The 16,160-nt window shown below is 33.2% G+C and overlaps 1 protein-coding gene across 1 annotated transcript; it reads left to right on the forward strand.

Moving 5' to 3' along the window:
* Window positions 1-375: 375 nt before the first annotated feature.
* LOC149962083 (uncharacterized) lies at window positions 376-16,058 on the forward strand. The gene is made up of 18 exons (XM_090164397.1): window positions 376-498; window positions 700-867; window positions 5,942-6,191; window positions 6,256-6,558; window positions 6,618-6,738; window positions 6,826-7,035; window positions 7,108-9,168; window positions 9,233-9,582; window positions 9,649-9,769; window positions 9,836-10,245; window positions 10,314-10,413; window positions 10,511-11,344; window positions 11,421-14,319; window positions 14,750-14,965; window positions 15,025-15,409; window positions 15,484-15,597; window positions 15,670-15,710; window positions 15,776-16,058. The coding sequence occupies exons 2-18, from the start codon at window positions 706-708 to the stop codon at window positions 15,917-15,919; spliced, it is 8,721 nt and encodes a 2,906-aa protein (XP_090020523.1). The 5' UTR covers window positions 376-498; window positions 700-705; the 3' UTR covers window positions 15,920-16,058.
* The last annotated feature ends 102 nt before the right edge of the window (window positions 16,059-16,160 follow it).

The raw sequence follows: 16,160 nt of genomic DNA on the forward strand, positions 1-16,160 counted from the left end.
ACTTTTACTGTCTTTTGAAGTAAAATTTGTACGGGTCACGTATACAGAAATACATGAACCATGTATTTCTGTATATCAATTAAATCCCCACAGGGAAAGGGATAACACATACTTTTGTGTTATACCTATTGAAACCTACACTTTCAACAAAAATTATTCTATATAGTTCCAAAAATTACACTAAAATCCTGTAAATCTTGAATTTTGTATTAATTTGCTTAATTTTTAATTTTTGTATATCAATGTTTGATCCATATTAATTTGGAATTCCCTTCGGTTTTTTGATTGGTTCATTATAAGATCACGTGATTTTAGTTCCGTATTTCGAATCTGAAGGATTTTTAAAATTTGAAGTAAACAACGGTTTTTATTTCTTCCAAGTGGTTGGCAAGTTCTTGGGCACTTTCGTATTCCACGGTGAAAGTTTTATAATTTGTCATAAATTTTTAAGATAAGATTTTAATGCCTTTGCCTAAGGCCTAGCTAAGATATTTAAAGGTAAATTGTGTTTAATTTTGTAAAATTTTTACTTTTATTATATAAAACTGTGTTTGATTAGTTAGGCCTATCCCAGTCATGATTTGTGGAACAAATCAAACCATGTTTGATTTTGAATAAATTTTTTATCAAACATTTTGTGATTCTTCATTTAATTATAAGCCTTGTAAACCAAGAACATTAACATTTGTTTAATTTTAGCTTAAAATGGATTGGGCGGTTTCGGAATGGAAGAATGGGCTTCCAGCCACTGTTCTTCATAAAGTAAATCAGCTTGAGGAGGACATTGTGAAGCTTAATAAGATAAATGCACAAAAACAAATTCAGATTTCGAACATGGAGCAAGTAGTTGAGAAACACAAACTGAAGGTAATATTATGTTATACAGGTATAACCATGAGGTTCTTCACCTATTTGGTAAAAGCATGTGTTATTGTTATATACTTTGAACCGTTAATAGTAGTCATTTAACAACAGTGCTTTGAACCATTTTTTAAATGTCTAGGTTGAGATAGCTTATTAAGTGTCGTTCAAGGACCCTCCGACTCTGTACACGGATCCAAATTTTAATTTTAACTAAAAACTTGTGAAAACTCTGGGGGGAAAAGTATTACAGCCTATTTGTGAAATATTACTAGTAACTCTTCTGCTGGGTCTAACTTCATATTTTAATTTGGAATATATTAAAAGTAATTTTTTTTAGCAAAAATATTTATTTGATCCAAAGAGTTGTTATATTTACGGTGTTATTGTTTGTACATCCAAGAATAGATGTCCAATTACTGGATTATATTTGATCAATGGTGCTTTCTTCTTTATACCTTTAAAAAGGTCGGATGGCAGAGTGGATAGCACTTTTGCCTGGCAGCTGGGTTTGATCCTACCTTGTGGTACCAAGGAGAGACAAACACAGCACCCCACATGAGGAGAATGAAACCCATCAAAAGTAATTTACTTGAGTGGGGCTAGTGTGTTTGTTACTTTTAGGTGGCACTAACAATTGTGAGTGAAATCTTGGAACAACTCCTGCGTTGAGTTTTCAAGTTCTCTCCCAACTGATTAAAGGGGTCCCCTTATTAAGCTCCATTTTAGAGATCATTCCAATGGTCTTTCTATTCATATATATATTCCGTTAACCTAGCCAGCTCCTCTAAAAGATTTGGTCCACAGAAGTGTTTTATAAAAAATATGGATTAAATCAATGGGCTAATCTTCTTCAAAAAAAGTAAAACTATTGAGGAGGATAATGGGAAGCTTACAAAGATAAATTCACAAAAACGATTTCAGATTGCGAACATTGAGCAAATAGTTGAGAAACATAAAATGTATGTAACATTATAGTACACCGGTATAACCAAAAGGTTCTTAACCTATTTGTTAAAAGCAAACGCTATTGTTATATCCCTGAAACTGTCATTAGTCTCCTAGTCATTTAACTACAGTGCTCTGAACTAATTTCTAAATGTCAATGCACCTGTTATATTTCAACGCAAATTGTTATTGAAATGCCACTTGTCTTAAACCTTTCTAAGTTTAATAATTAACTTTAACTGCAGCTAACAATTATTTTATCTAGGCTAGATCTATATTTAGCCCAATTTTATGAAGACCTTACATGAATCTGATATATTGACCTTTAAAGTTCAATGATTAAGTAAAGTATTGGGTACCTGAAAGCAGTAGCGGCGCTAAGGTTTTTTCACAGGTGGGCTCATTATTTTGTGGCCCTTACAATTTTAGTGACCCCTTATAAATTTTCCAGGAAGCGAGAAGAGCAAGGTCATTTTATTGTTGCGGCTGGCTCTCATTGCGTTTACTGGACCCCCTATGACCTTGTTTCTGACCTGGAGGGGACACTTGCATGCCCGGGGTATTTCCCTAAATTCCCTCTCATTTCTATTGTCCATTCAAATTTCTCTCAATTTCCGCTCCCTTCCTCTTGAATCTATCTGTTTATGGTCTACTATCTTATTGAGTAAATAAAACAAATTTCTAGAGATAAAGAAAATTCATAAATTCAAATATGTGGCCTCTTAATTATAAATGTGACTCCTCTCAGAAATGCAGGGGGGCTAAAGCCCACTTCAGCCCACCCTTATCACCGCTACTGCCTGAAAGATTTTGCTATGGATTTTTTTTGTAAATATGAACTTTTACTTTCTTTTGAAGTAAAATTTGTACCGGTCACGTATATCAATTAAATCTGCACAGGGATAACATACACTTTTGTGTCATACCTATTGAAACCTACACTTTCAACAAAAATTATTCCATATAGTTCCAAAAATTACTCTAAAATCCTGTGAATCTTGAATTTTGTATGAAATATCACTCTTAATAAATAACATAAATATATTGTTAAGCAAGATTAAAGAAACAAAACTGTCCATTACCATATTCTTCTAGTTTGAGGAGTAGTCAAAACCCAGTATAGTCGATTTGTTAAAAGAATTCCTGACCAAATGTCTAGTGTTGTAGCCTATCGCATTGCTGCACCAAATTTGAGTCCCAGAGTCGCTGATTTATTATTTAAATTGCCGTGTTTTGTATGGAGTGTAGTAAGATTAAAGAATAAATCCCAATTCAATGACCAAAAAAAATTAAATAAAAATGTAATTTAGTTTTTTTGGAATTCCATTATTCCTTTTCCTATCAAACTTTATCAAACTTATTATTTAAAGAATTTTCTGCGTCATTGATTTCCACATGTAGACTCTAGGAACATGCTTTACAGTTCCACTTAAGTGGAACATTTTACTAACTTATCTATTTTTGGGGAATATATATCCTTAAATATCTTTATTCTTTCGATTATGCCGATGTTCTTTCTCAACATATATTTTTCTGTTCACCTAACAAATTTAATAATAATAAAGGCTTTATTTGGAACATCTTTTAAGTTGAAACTTGTTTGCCAAAGAGTCCATCGTTAAATTATTCCAATATTAAATAAGAATAAAATAAAATCCAGGAAAATTATTAATCAGGGATTCAGGGTTGGCTTAAACCAAGTGGTTTTCTTAAAAAAAAGTTTTTTATTTTTAACTTCGCTATGATTTACTTTTAAATTATTATTAATTATTTGTACATTTTCTTACCAAAACACCACGAAACGAAACGTTTTCTTGGCCAAAATATTTGTACATAAACAAAACTTAGTTTCAGGCGAGACTTTTGAAATATTCAAAACTTAAAATTTATCTAAAACCACACATTTTAAAGCTATAGTTCTGTTCTAAAGTCGATTGTTGGCTAATAATAATCGACTAGGCACAGACAAAGTATATAAACTTGTGTTTTTGTTTAGTCTTTAACAAAGGTGTTAAAGAGAATCAAAGAAGTGTAACCCCTTTAAGTATAGTCACAGAAATATATATTTTTTTATCTGGTCCAATAATTTTGGTACTTTAATTTTTCAACTTAAATAAAAATTTTAGATAAAGAACAGTATGGATAGTTAATAAGAATAAACACAAGCGAAAAGAATAGTTTAAATAGTAATGTAAACCAGTGTTTTATTTCAAGCTTTTATGCCTCTTGCATTGATATAGATTTATATTTCTCATAAGTATTATCTACATAGAAATTCAAAAGTGGGCCTCTAGTAATTCTGATGGTTTCATGTCCAGGAAACCAATTCTTCATATATAGAGGGGAATTACTGTTCCTTACTTGGCAGTTTGAGCATAAAGATTTAAAGTCAATGTGCAAAATGCTTGTGCCAATAAAGTACTAAAAAGCTTAAAGACCGAGAACAGGGCGAATTTCTACCCCTCTAATCATGTACTCGATGTTTTGACGAGTGACAGCTTAACTGCCATCTATGACAAATTGATTGACAGCTCTGACAGTTTGAGTGACCGCTTGGAAAATTCTGGATATTGTACAATTCAGAAACCGTCTGAGCCGTTGGTCAAGCTGTCCAAGCTGTCACTCCTCAAGAAATAAACAAAATTCGCGCATGATAAAATGCAATCTCTGTTCTTGGCCTTTAAGCTCGTGATGCTGATAAATACATTTTATACATCTTTTTTTTGTTTTATTTTATGGAAATACCTCTTGATTAATATCATCTATATCCGCTATTTCTTTAGCTTCAGTAAGTGATAAATATTTAGTTATCTTAGCAAATATCTTAATTTCTGTTATTAATCATGCTCCTATCTCCAAAAATAAAAGCATTTTCTACAGTGGGTTTAGTTATAATATTATAAATTATCCTTAGTGTATCTTTATGAAGATGATATTGTAATGGTCTGAGTAATAATTTCCGGGTTTTCATTTTTCTCGTGGTATATTGAATATGTTTATTCTACATCAGTTTTTCATCAAACAATGATCCTAGATAGATCCATTGCAGATTTTTAATATATTTGCTGCGGCTTCCTTCTTTAAATTAATTAATTTTATTTTGTTTCTGTTAAGAAAGAGACGCTACAATGGCAGCCTGTCATCTAATCTATAGAAATAATTATTTGCAGTACTTAAAAGCTTTAAAAGTTTAAACTTATTAATTACCATAACATTAAATATAAAAATAAAACTGGAGAAACTTATGGTATAAAAAAATTGTTTATAGCATGAGAGTTTCTCCTGTTGTATTTTTATATTTACTCAAAACACAGCTTGTTGCAGTGGCGTTCAATCACTCATATCTTTCGTGTATCCGACTTTACTCAAAGTTGACTGAAATATAAAGTTATGCATCTTTACAAAATCTGGCTAAATTTATGACATTGTCCGTCCATACCTAAATTTGCATTTTTATTTATATTTGATCGTATGAGTAGCAGAAATGAATTTTAAAGGACGGACTGACAGCTTGTCGTTAAAATCGTTATTATTTGATTAAAAAGCCTTATTGTTGCAATGGACAGGGAAATATATGGATATTTGAATAAATAGTATTACTGTGATGTTATTATCACGATATTGGAAGCTAGTAAATAGGCCAACGCACCCAATCGCGTACATTGGAACGCTCAAAAATTTATATATCACAACTAGGGGCCCATTTTCTTATCTTGCATTGGGGCCCAATTTCCCTAGCAACGCCACTGGCTTGTTGTCTTTTCTTTAGGTATGTCTGCATCCATTCTAGGGCTTATCTTGTTAGCCAACATTATTTAGTGATTGTATTAAAATATTATGCTTATCTGCTAAACTTAGTCTGTTTAGTGGAATCTCATAAGATGGATTATTTTCATATGTTTTATGCAAAACATTAACTACTTGAATAAGATCAAATTTCCAGTTGAAGTATCCTGTCTCCAATCGAATTCTATAGTGCGCGTTCCTTTGTGATTTTACCAACTGGGATTGTGTGATAAGAGTAGATGGTAAAAAAAATTATTCTATAAACACTTCCTAAAGAATTGAAAATTGCCAGAACTAGTATTTTTTTTAGAAAATCTTAAGTAATTTTTGTTTATTTTAAATTTAGAATGATGAACAGAAAAATGAAGAGATGCAGATGCTCCGTGAAATAAAATCTATTAACAATAAATATGACGAAGCTCAAGAACAATTGATCAGATGCCGCAATGAGCTTACCCAACGTGATTATCGTTTACGAATGCTAGAGCAACAAGCAGGTGTAACTGCTGTGGATGAAATAAAGAGTAGTCTTTTGACTGAAACGGAGGTTTTCTCTCTGAGGAAAACAATTGAAAAATTGCAAGGAGAGCTTAAGAGTATGTTGGGATAGCTGTAAGGTTTTTATAAGATTTTGCATAACTTTATTTCAACTTGTTCTAGGTCTTAAAGCTGAAAAGAACACTGAACCACACAGAAATGTTCACAGTGGCTCTCTGGCGGAAAAAATTGGCACTCCTTGTAAAGCGAAGTTTGCTGCAAGTGAAGGTCAAGAAATTGAGAAACTCCGAAGGGAGAAAAACATGGCTGAAGACAAAGTTGCTGACTTCGATACCAAGATCAAACAACTTACCCAGCAGTTAGAGTGCCAACGACACAATTTTGAGGCGACTAAATCAACGTTAGAAATGAAGTTTAAAGAAAAGGAGAACAACTTAAGAGCAGAAATTAAGCAGCACACTCAGCGTAAGCTCTTTACTTCTTATAAACTTACTTACGTCCTCTATATTATCTTTATTTTTTAGTAATTACTGACATGGATAAAATGATGAATGAAACCAAAACAAAATTGATGCATGCACAGTCCCAAATTTCAACAATGGAATCTCTAAAGTTGTCTCTTGATAAAGAAAAGGACATTTCTGCGTAAGTATTGATGCTCTTCATTTATCATTGGCTCTGTTTTTACAGATTTCTTTGAGGTATTTAATTATATTACTGTTTTCCCCAAAGTTCTCTTGCAAAAGAAAAGCAGATGTTGTCTAACAAAGTGGAAGAGTTGTTGCAGAAAAATAATGAGATTTCCACTTTGCATTTTGAGCTGACCAACAAACTGGATTCCATGTCACGTGAAAGTATCTCCCAGTCTAAAGCGAATCAACAGCTTACAGTGGAATATAATACACTTCAAAATGAAGCTGAGCAGCTGAAAAACAAAACTTCGTAAGAGTACTTCTTTATCAATAATTCTATTATGCTTGACCAGCAAATGTTTAATTTTTATATATAATACAGCAACTTTAAAAGTGAGACGGAGGATTTACGAGAACAGTTGAAAGCTTTAGCGGAAAAAGTTGCCAACGAAACTACTCAACTGCTTAAAGAATCAGAGTCAAAAGATTTAGTCATCCAGAAAATCAAAACTGAAACTGAATCAATTCGCAAGGAAAAAGCCTTATTAGAACAACATTGGCGTATTGATGTTGATAAGTTGCGGAGTGAGTTGAAGTTGAAGTTAACAGAGCTTGATGACATCACCAATAAACTTACTGAGACTTCTAAAAAACTTAAGTCAGCACTATCTGACATTCACACTAAAACTAATGCTATCGTAAATTTGCAAGAAAGAGTTAATTTGTTGGAGGAGAGTAATGAAACATTAAATTCACAACTTACTATCAACAAATCTCTTGATGAAGAACTACAGATAATTGAACAGCAATTGGCTGAAAAAGAGAATTTGCTTGCAGTGACCAATGAAAAATTGCTAGTTTTGGAAAAAAGAGCTGAGGAAAGATTGATTATCATAACTGAACTTGAAAAGAATCTTGGTCTAGCTGAAAACTCTAAGAGTGCTTTGGAAGAATGTGTTAAAGATTTGAAACACAAAATGGATCTGAATTTAACTGAATTTGAAAAAGAGTTGAATGAAAACCGAGAACGCGAAGCCAAGCTTAATGAAACAGTTAAACTATACCAAGCAGACATGGAAAGTAAAGAAAACCTAACACAACAATTAACAGTGTCCATTGAACAGTACCAGATTGAAAAGAACACCCTGCTTGTTTTCATCGAGGAATTGAACAGTGATATGTCTTCACTTCAGAAAGATAATGCAATAAAAAGTGATTACATTAATGGCCTAGAAACAGATCTTCAAACAAAGGAAAATGAAATAAGGCAATTGTCCACATTGGCTGAAAAACTTAAGACTGAAATGGATTCCGTTGAAAGTGCAGCTCGCATCTCAGATGAACATCTTCAACAAATTGATGAACTGCAGCGAGCCTTGACTGCTAAAGATGAAAATGAAACTGAGCTAAATAGTCGCCTCCAATTGCTCATTGAGGACCTTGAAGACTCAAAGCAGTCCTTGGATTTGATAAAAGAAAGGGAATCAGCTTTAAATGATAATGTGGGATCATTAACCGGTGAAATTAAACAGTTAAAGCAAGCTTTGGCTCTAAAAGAAAAAAATGAGTGGGAGCGGAATGATGTTGTTGTATCTTTGAATATTGAATTAAAAACCATGAAGCAAATGTTGAGTATAAAAGAAGAAAGAGAACTCACTTTGAATGAACATCTTAAGTCTTTGAGTGAGGAAGTTGATCGCAAAAAGATAGCTGTTGAAGATTTGGTACAAAAGTCAGATAAGCATGAAGAACATCTTGAATCGCAAGAACAGGCTTTAGCCTTGAAAGAAAAGGTGGAATTAGAGCTTAAGGATTCCTTGGTGTTGTTGACTGATGAACTGTCGAAAAAGAACACGCTCATTCAGCAATTGTACCTAAATGAAAAGACTCACATAAAGGAAATTGATAATTTGGGGTGTGAGCTTAAGGAACTCCATTATAGAACATCTGATATTGGTGCTGTACGTAATAACTTGACTGAGAAAGAGAAGGCTAACAATGAATTGATTGAGAGGATAACTTCTTTGGAGCAAGAATATTGCTTGAAGGTTGAAGAGATCAAACAGCTCCAATCTGAAAAGAAGGAAATTGTTGATGATATGAAAAAAAAGGATTTGGAACTGCAAGAGCTTTTGTTAAAAATTGATATGGAAAAGAGTTTGAAGACAGAAGCCATGGAGAAGAAAGAGTCTCAATGTAATATGTTAATTGATCAACTAAGTTTTACCAAGACACAGCTAGAAAAAATGGAACAGGACATTGAACTAAAGAAGGAAGCTTTCGAGGTAGAAATTGAGAGGCGAAATAAGCGGGTTTCGGAACTTTCAGAATTGCTGGAAGGATCACAACAGGAGTTGAATCTTAAAACTGAACAGTTCCAGAGTCTCACAAATGAAATGGAAAGTCTCACAAACAACATTAGTAATTTGGAATCACATAATTTGTAAGTGTTAATTTTAATTTTCCAAAGTTAATTGGTAGTAATTTTTATTATTTTTATATCTCAGGGCTGTTCGAGAAGACAACCAACTTATCCAAAAGCAGCTGGAAGAACTTCAAGAGGAGTCTAAACACCAGATTGAAAAGTTAGAGAACGCTTTAAAAGAAGCCAGAATTGAATCTGATGCCCACTGTGAACAAATGAATTTGGTTGAACAAGAACTTGCCACTCTAAGAGAAGAACAAAAGGAATGTGATTCATTACAAAATCTAATTGCTTCTAAAGACCAGGAGCTCTCTGAGTTACTCAAAAACCTGAGTTCTAAAACTAATTCCTATCTTGATTGTCTAAATGAATTGGATAAAACCAAGGCTGAGGTTTCCAAATTAGAAGTGCTCAATGAAGAGAAGATTGAATGTAAGTTGTTATTTCAATATTTTGAGATTTTGAGTATCCACAGTTTGTTATTTTTGTTCTTTTTAGCGCTTGCTAGTTTAAATAAACAGCTTATGACTGCTAAGGCCACACTTATCCAAGTCAATGCTGAAAACAATGCCATTGAGAAACTTAAAAGCTTACTTGAGACTGAAAAGTGTGCTAAAATGTAAGATTTAACCGAAGTTGTTTTACACTAAAAATTTGTTAACTAATGCTTGATTTTTTCAATTAGCACTTTGGAAACAAGAATTAAAGACTTGGAATTGGACATTTCCTCGCTTAAAGCTGTTCTTCAGGAGAAGCACGAAGAAATTACCCAACTGACTGAAGAAAAGTTCAATGAAATTGAAGACAAACAAAAGGAAATTAGGAGTCTAGCTGATGAAAAGCAGCGGGAATTGACTCTGCTGATGGAGGAAAATAAACATGAAATTTCTCTGGTGAAAGAATTGAAAAACAAAGAAATGTCTGAGCTGCTAGAACAGAAGCAATGGCAAATATCCCAACTGAAAGAACAATTAGCATTATGTGAAGAAGAAAGGGCAATCTTGGATGCAAGATGTGGAGAATTAACCAGTGAAATTGTTAGTTACTCAAATAAACTAACTCATATGGAAGAGCTGAGACTTTCTCATGACCAATGTACAATTAATGCTCATAATTAATCTTAAAATTCAAAATTAATCCTAACTTAATGTGGTAATTTTTAGCTTTCGAAGAAATTGTGGATAGGCTTGCTGAAGCTAAGAGAGAAATCTTCAAATTACAAACAGAAGTCCAAACTAGTGAGACCCTTTCGGAGCAATTACAGTGAGTTGTATTAGTTTTAAGTGTTGACTGACTTTCTTAATTCTTGTTTTGTTCCTTGAAAATCCTTCGTTTTGAGCTCTTTTATTTTTAAATTTAGGGTGTCTCAACAGAGAATTTATGATTTGGAGTTGAAGTATGCCAATTCAATGGAAAAGCTGAATGGAAAATTCAGTTCCATGCGTAATGAAATTGAAGACAAAAAGCAAGATATTGAAGAACTTCAAATTCAATTGGCTGAGGCTGAAAATACATCGAAAATGGATAATATTAAAATGGAACTACAATCTCTTCGTGAAGAAGTTGCCCAGCTGAAAGGAAGTAATGACAGCTATGTGGAAAGTGTTGAGAAATTAATGGAAGAACAACGCGCTAAAGATGATGTTTTGAGCAAATTGGAACAGGAATTGACATTGTCCATTGCGTGTTCCGTAGAGAAAAATAATTACATAAACTCTATTCAAGACAGCCTTAGTCAGATACGCAGCTATTTCTATTCACACATGTCATCTGGTATCATATCAGAAAAAGTTAACAATAAAATTCCAGATTCCCAGATTTTGGAGTGCTTACATGTTGAATTGATGAACAAAACTAAAAACCTCGAAAGCTTAAAGGCAATTCTTGATGAAAAAGTCGCAGCGCTAGAGAATCATTCAGCCAGTGCACACATGAGTCCAACTTATGTATGTCCTCTGGATGAAGCCCTGGCAAAGATAGAGTTTTTAAAGATCTTCTTTCATAAGAAGACTCAAGAGTTGCAAGCTTTAAAAAATGACACTGGATACATCAACCAAGGTTTAAACAATGAAGATTTAATGGTTAATGCTTCTTGCGGAGTTATGCTGGATTCATTGTCTGATTTTCCAAATTTGGATTCTTTCTATAACAATTTGGTAAAAACTCTTGAAGTTTTTGAGGAAAATCTGATACAGTAATTTATTTTTATTAAATATAACTTATATATTTTTAAAAACAAATTCTTAATTTTTATTTCTTTTTATTTAAAGAGTAAAATCAGGACTTCCAGTAAACAATCCTGCTCCTTTTGCTGAACTATCAAAATTAACTCTGGAAATAGAAAGTTTGGAGAATTCTCGAGCCGAATTAAACAATTTGGTGTCAAGATTAGAAGAAGAGAAAGCTGAAACCTTGGAGAAAGTACAAAATTTACAAAAGGAACTGAACAGTATTAATCAAGTGGTTTTGGATCAGAGTTTGGGCTCTGTTTGTGATAAGGTTAAGGTTGTTTTTGAAAAATTAGAGGAAACTAAGAAGCAACTCGCCACCAAAGATGAAGTAATCAAAAGCCTTTCCAGTACTATTGAAGAAGTAGAGGAAAATTTGCAGGGAGAATATGAAGAAAAAACATCTCTTGTTAAGAGGGTCGAAGAGCTTAAAGATGTTAATACTTTGCAGTTAGATGAGATTAAAAAATTAATGGAGAAGTTGACAGAACTGAATTCTGAATTGAACAAAGCTAGGGAAATAGAAGGCAAGCTAGAGCAGGATCTGCTCTCTGAGAAGTCAGTTGCTTGTGAGAAGATTGTTGAACTAAATAGCAAAGTTGCCTATCAAGCTGAAGAAATTTCGACTTTAGCAAAGAAACTTCAAGCCATAGAATCTGAACTAACTAAGTCTCAGCTTAATGTAGATGTATTAGTTGCAGAAAAAACTTCTACTTCAGAATTAATTTCTAAATTGAATGTGACCAACTCTTCAAGAGCAGAAGAAATTAATGTTCTAACTCAGAAGCTAAGTCATGTGGAATCTGAATTGGCTAGTTCCAAAGAAGCTGTTGACAAGATAGAAGAGTTAAGAGCTGAAAGGTTGTTTGCTCTAGACAAAGTTGTTGAAATAGAGATAACTAACGCATCCCAGAATGAGAAGATTCAACAATTAACAAATCAACTGTCTGAAGTCAACAAAATATTTTCCCAGGCCAAGACTAATGAAGAAGAAATGTTGTTGAAAAAGCAAGATTTTGAACGTACCATCCACAACTTACATGAAGAACTAAGAGAGAGGAAAAGAGATATTTCGGAGTTGAATCAGAAAATTGAGCACTTAATTCAAGAATTGAGTGTTGCAAGAGAAGAAAGGGCCCGGTATATAGCTGTGGAAGTGGAACTACGAAACCAAATAGATGAATTAAAGCCAAAAACTAAGAATCTGGACAATGTCACTGATTCTTTCCAAGAATTAAGAAATAAAATTCTAGATGAGTTTTCTATTGAAAAAGTTGAGTTGTTAGCGAAAATAGAACAACTTGAGAATTGGGCTGATGATGATGAAAAGGCTCGTCAAGATTTGCATGAGAAAGTGGAGGAGTTAACTAAAAAACTCAATGATTGCCAAGCTGTCATTGACAAATTAAATGTCTCGTTAAATCAAGCGGAGAGAGAAATGCAAGATTTGCGTACTGAGAACATGAGACTAGTAGAAGAAGGAAATCTTGCTCGACAATATGCTGATGAAGTTGTTGATGAACTTGGTCAAGTGGAAGATGCAATGAAACAAAATTCTTCGCTGAAAGAAGAAATTTCTAAGCTTCAATACCAACATGATCACTTGAAAGAAAGTTTCACTAATCTCCAGACAAGGAATAACGAACTTGACAATTGTTTGAAAACATACGACGATACAAGTGTAGAAGTAAAAAATTTGATGTCCCTTATCAAAGAGCTTGAGATTAAACTGAACTTGTCATCCAATCAAAATACTGAACTGCAAGGATTTAAAGCCAAGTGGGAAGAAGCTGAAACCCATCTGAAAACTATGCAAAAACTGATTGAAGAATTGCAGTCTGAGAAGGGAAAATGGATGTCTAAAGAGTCCGAGAATTTGATATTTCAAAAAGAACTGGAATTTGTCAAGGCTGCCAAAATGGAATCTGAAGAAAGTGTAAAAGAGTTACAAGATGAAATGATCATTAATGAAGGAAAAATGGCTAGTATGGAAGCTAACTTAGGCTCTATGGAAATGGAAACCGAGAAGTTGCTACACAAGGTTTCAGAACTTAAAGCTGAGATTGATTTGCGTAATGATCAGATAGAAAAGAAATCCTATGAAAACACCGAGCTTCAAAGCCAACTTAGAGAGATAAATGAAAAAAATGATCGAGAATTAGCTGAAGTTACATCTGAATTAACTCGAGCAAGAGAATTGTTTAAAATTGTTAAGGAGAAAGATAATGATTTATTGAGACTGAAAGAACTTCTTGATATGAGTGAAAATGCTTATAGTGAGATTCAATCGGAGCTCAATTTAACTAAAGCTGAAAATGAAATGAAATCAAAAGAGCTTCAGGCAAAGGAAATTTGTATTGCTGAGTTAAATGACTCATTACAGACACTTGAGAAATCATTAGAATTACACAAAATGGAACTTAATTCCCTTAATGACAGGTTGAGTAACGTGTCTACTTCAGACAAAGTTATCCTAATGGAGCATCGTATTGAACTGCTTCAGGGTGAACTTAGGATTATCCACAAAGAAAAAGATGAATTCAAAGATAATTGCACAAAATTAGAAGAACAGCTTAGTTTGGAGTGCCATAACAGTGCGCAAGCCATTGCTGAAATAAAAAGCAGTATTAATGTAAAAGAGGTGCAACTACTTGAACAAGTTTCGTTATTGGAGGAAAAACTAAGTGCAATTAACATAGAAAAAGGCCAACTAGAAGCTTACTGTGATAAACTTAAAGCAGAACTTGATGAGAGGGGTGATGTTGATTGCTCGTACTCAGCATTACAGGATAAGTATTCCAAAAAGGAACTTCAACTTGCTGAAGCAATGGCACAATTGAAAGAAACTGAAGACATGCAAAGAATTTCGCTTGAGAAGCTTCAGGAAATTGAAAAGTTGTATGAAAAATCAGAAGATATGGTAACTGATTACAAGAAAAGAGTAAGTTAACTTTCTACAGGGTACATACAGACTAGGAAATCTGGGGAAAATCATTGAATTAGATTGAGAGAAAAGTCAGGGAAATTCCCATTTTTTTTGTAAAAATCTTGGAAATCAAAAAATATTTTGAGGGTTCAAAAGAGTAAAAATTTGCATTAATAAGTTTTCTTATTAAATGATTGACTATATATTTAATAATATGGAACCAATTTAGTTAACTTGTCAATTGAGTAACCCTCAAGATTGGTTAAGTTATCAAAGACAAAGTTACACTAGATAAGTGTTTCTGAAATCCTAAGATCATAGGTTATCTTAAAACATTAGGTGCCTTTGCATCCGGGAAATTAGGTTCCCAATAGTTGTATGAACCCTGTTCTAAGCAAATTTGAAAATGCCTATCACTCTAAATAATTTTATTACGATGTTTTAGGTTGATGATCTCACTAAAGTCAACAATGAGTTGGAAAAAGATAAAAATTCGTTGAAGGGAAAGATATTTTTGATCACTAAAACTTTGAAACGCTATGGTGAGGACTTGGACAATGTACAGAAAGACTATACAAATCTCCAAGAAACGCTTAAGGACATGAAAGCTCAGAAAGTTAAATTTGAAGCTCTATATAAGGAGATGAAGACCAAATTTAACGTAAGTCATTTCTTTCGTATTATAGTTTTAATAAATTTAAAATTTAATTGACTAAACAGGAGCTGAATCAAAAGCTTGAGCAAGTTCAGAAAGAACTGACTTCCAAAGAACTTGAGATTGGCACTCTTATTGGAGATAATAGAAAGTTGCTGACTGATATCCAGATGGAGAAGGACGACAAAATGAACTTAATGCAACAATTGGAAGAAGCTTCCAAAAGTCAACTTCTACCTACATTGCCCAAGGTTTCTGTTAGCACTGTCAGTGTAAGAACTCTTCGTCAAAGAAAGCAAAGCCTTTCTCCAGAAGAAAGTAATGTGCAACTTAAGAAGAGCCGCCAAACTCTGTATACCAAAAGTATTCCTAAGCTGAACCTAGATCAGCCAATCATTGAACCTGTGTCAAGTTTCACGAGGTCTGGACGGAGGAGAACGTTGTCTGCTGGTAAGTTTACATCCCAATTAAACCTTACTTAAAATTATTTTTTTTCTTTAAATTAAAATCTGATTATTCCTTAGATGACGACTTCAAATTGGCATCCCGAATGAGTTTATTGACGGATTTTGGTTCATCTATGGCAGCTCTCAAACCCAGGGCGACATCACAAACTCAGCGTAAAGAAAACAAGCCTCGTTAGTTTTTATTCCATTAACTTCTTATTTTATCTTATTAAACAAAACTATAAATTTTAATATATTTATTAGTTGGAGTATCCAGATCTAGTCACACCATTACCTCAAAAGATGTTAGTAATTACACTTTATAGTTAATTATATTTAATTTGTATATTGATTAATTTGAGTTTATTAGGTTTCTGGCACACATGGTACTATTAGAACACGTCCCATTAGCCAGGCTGCCTCCATGAAATGCACAACAGCTACAAAGATTTCAATGGCCCAATCTCAGACTGGTAGTGGTTCTGACAGACCTCCTGATTGTAAACAACAGTAATTATCTTCCGGTTTCCATTCATATCAAATTTTTAATATTTCTGTATCATTTTTAAAGAAACATTCAATTTTTTTATATTCACACGAAAGATTCTGTGAAGTTTTTATAGTATTTTGTGTAAATAAAATTTTTAAATAAGCGTTTTGAATATTTTTCGACATCCCGCCATTTTAATTCCTATTTGAGACACTAGATGGCTAACATGGCGCGTTTTTAATAATTGAGCAGACGAACTTTTAAA

This window comes from Leiobunum rupestre, chromosome 1 (assembly GCF_980474605.1).
Source record: "Leiobunum rupestre chromosome 1, qqLeiRupe1.1.hap1, whole genome shotgun sequence".
NCBI lineage: Eukaryota > Metazoa > Arthropoda > Arachnida > Opiliones > Sclerosomatidae > Leiobunum > Leiobunum rupestre.

Excerpts from the sequence above, each read along its gene's own strand:
- LOC149962083 (XM_090164397.1), top strand. The coding sequence starts at position 706 with ATGGATTGGGCGGTTTCGGAATGGAAGAATGGGCTTCCAGCCACTGTT. Across the intron at positions 9,583-9,648 it reads CAATGAAGAGAAGATTGAAT|CGCTTGCTAGTTTAAATAAA; the intron begins GTAAGTTGTTAT and ends TGTTCTTTTTAG. Across the intron at positions 15,410-15,483 it reads GAGGAGAACGTTGTCTGCTG|ATGACGACTTCAAATTGGCA; the intron begins GTAAGTTTACAT and ends ATTATTCCTTAG.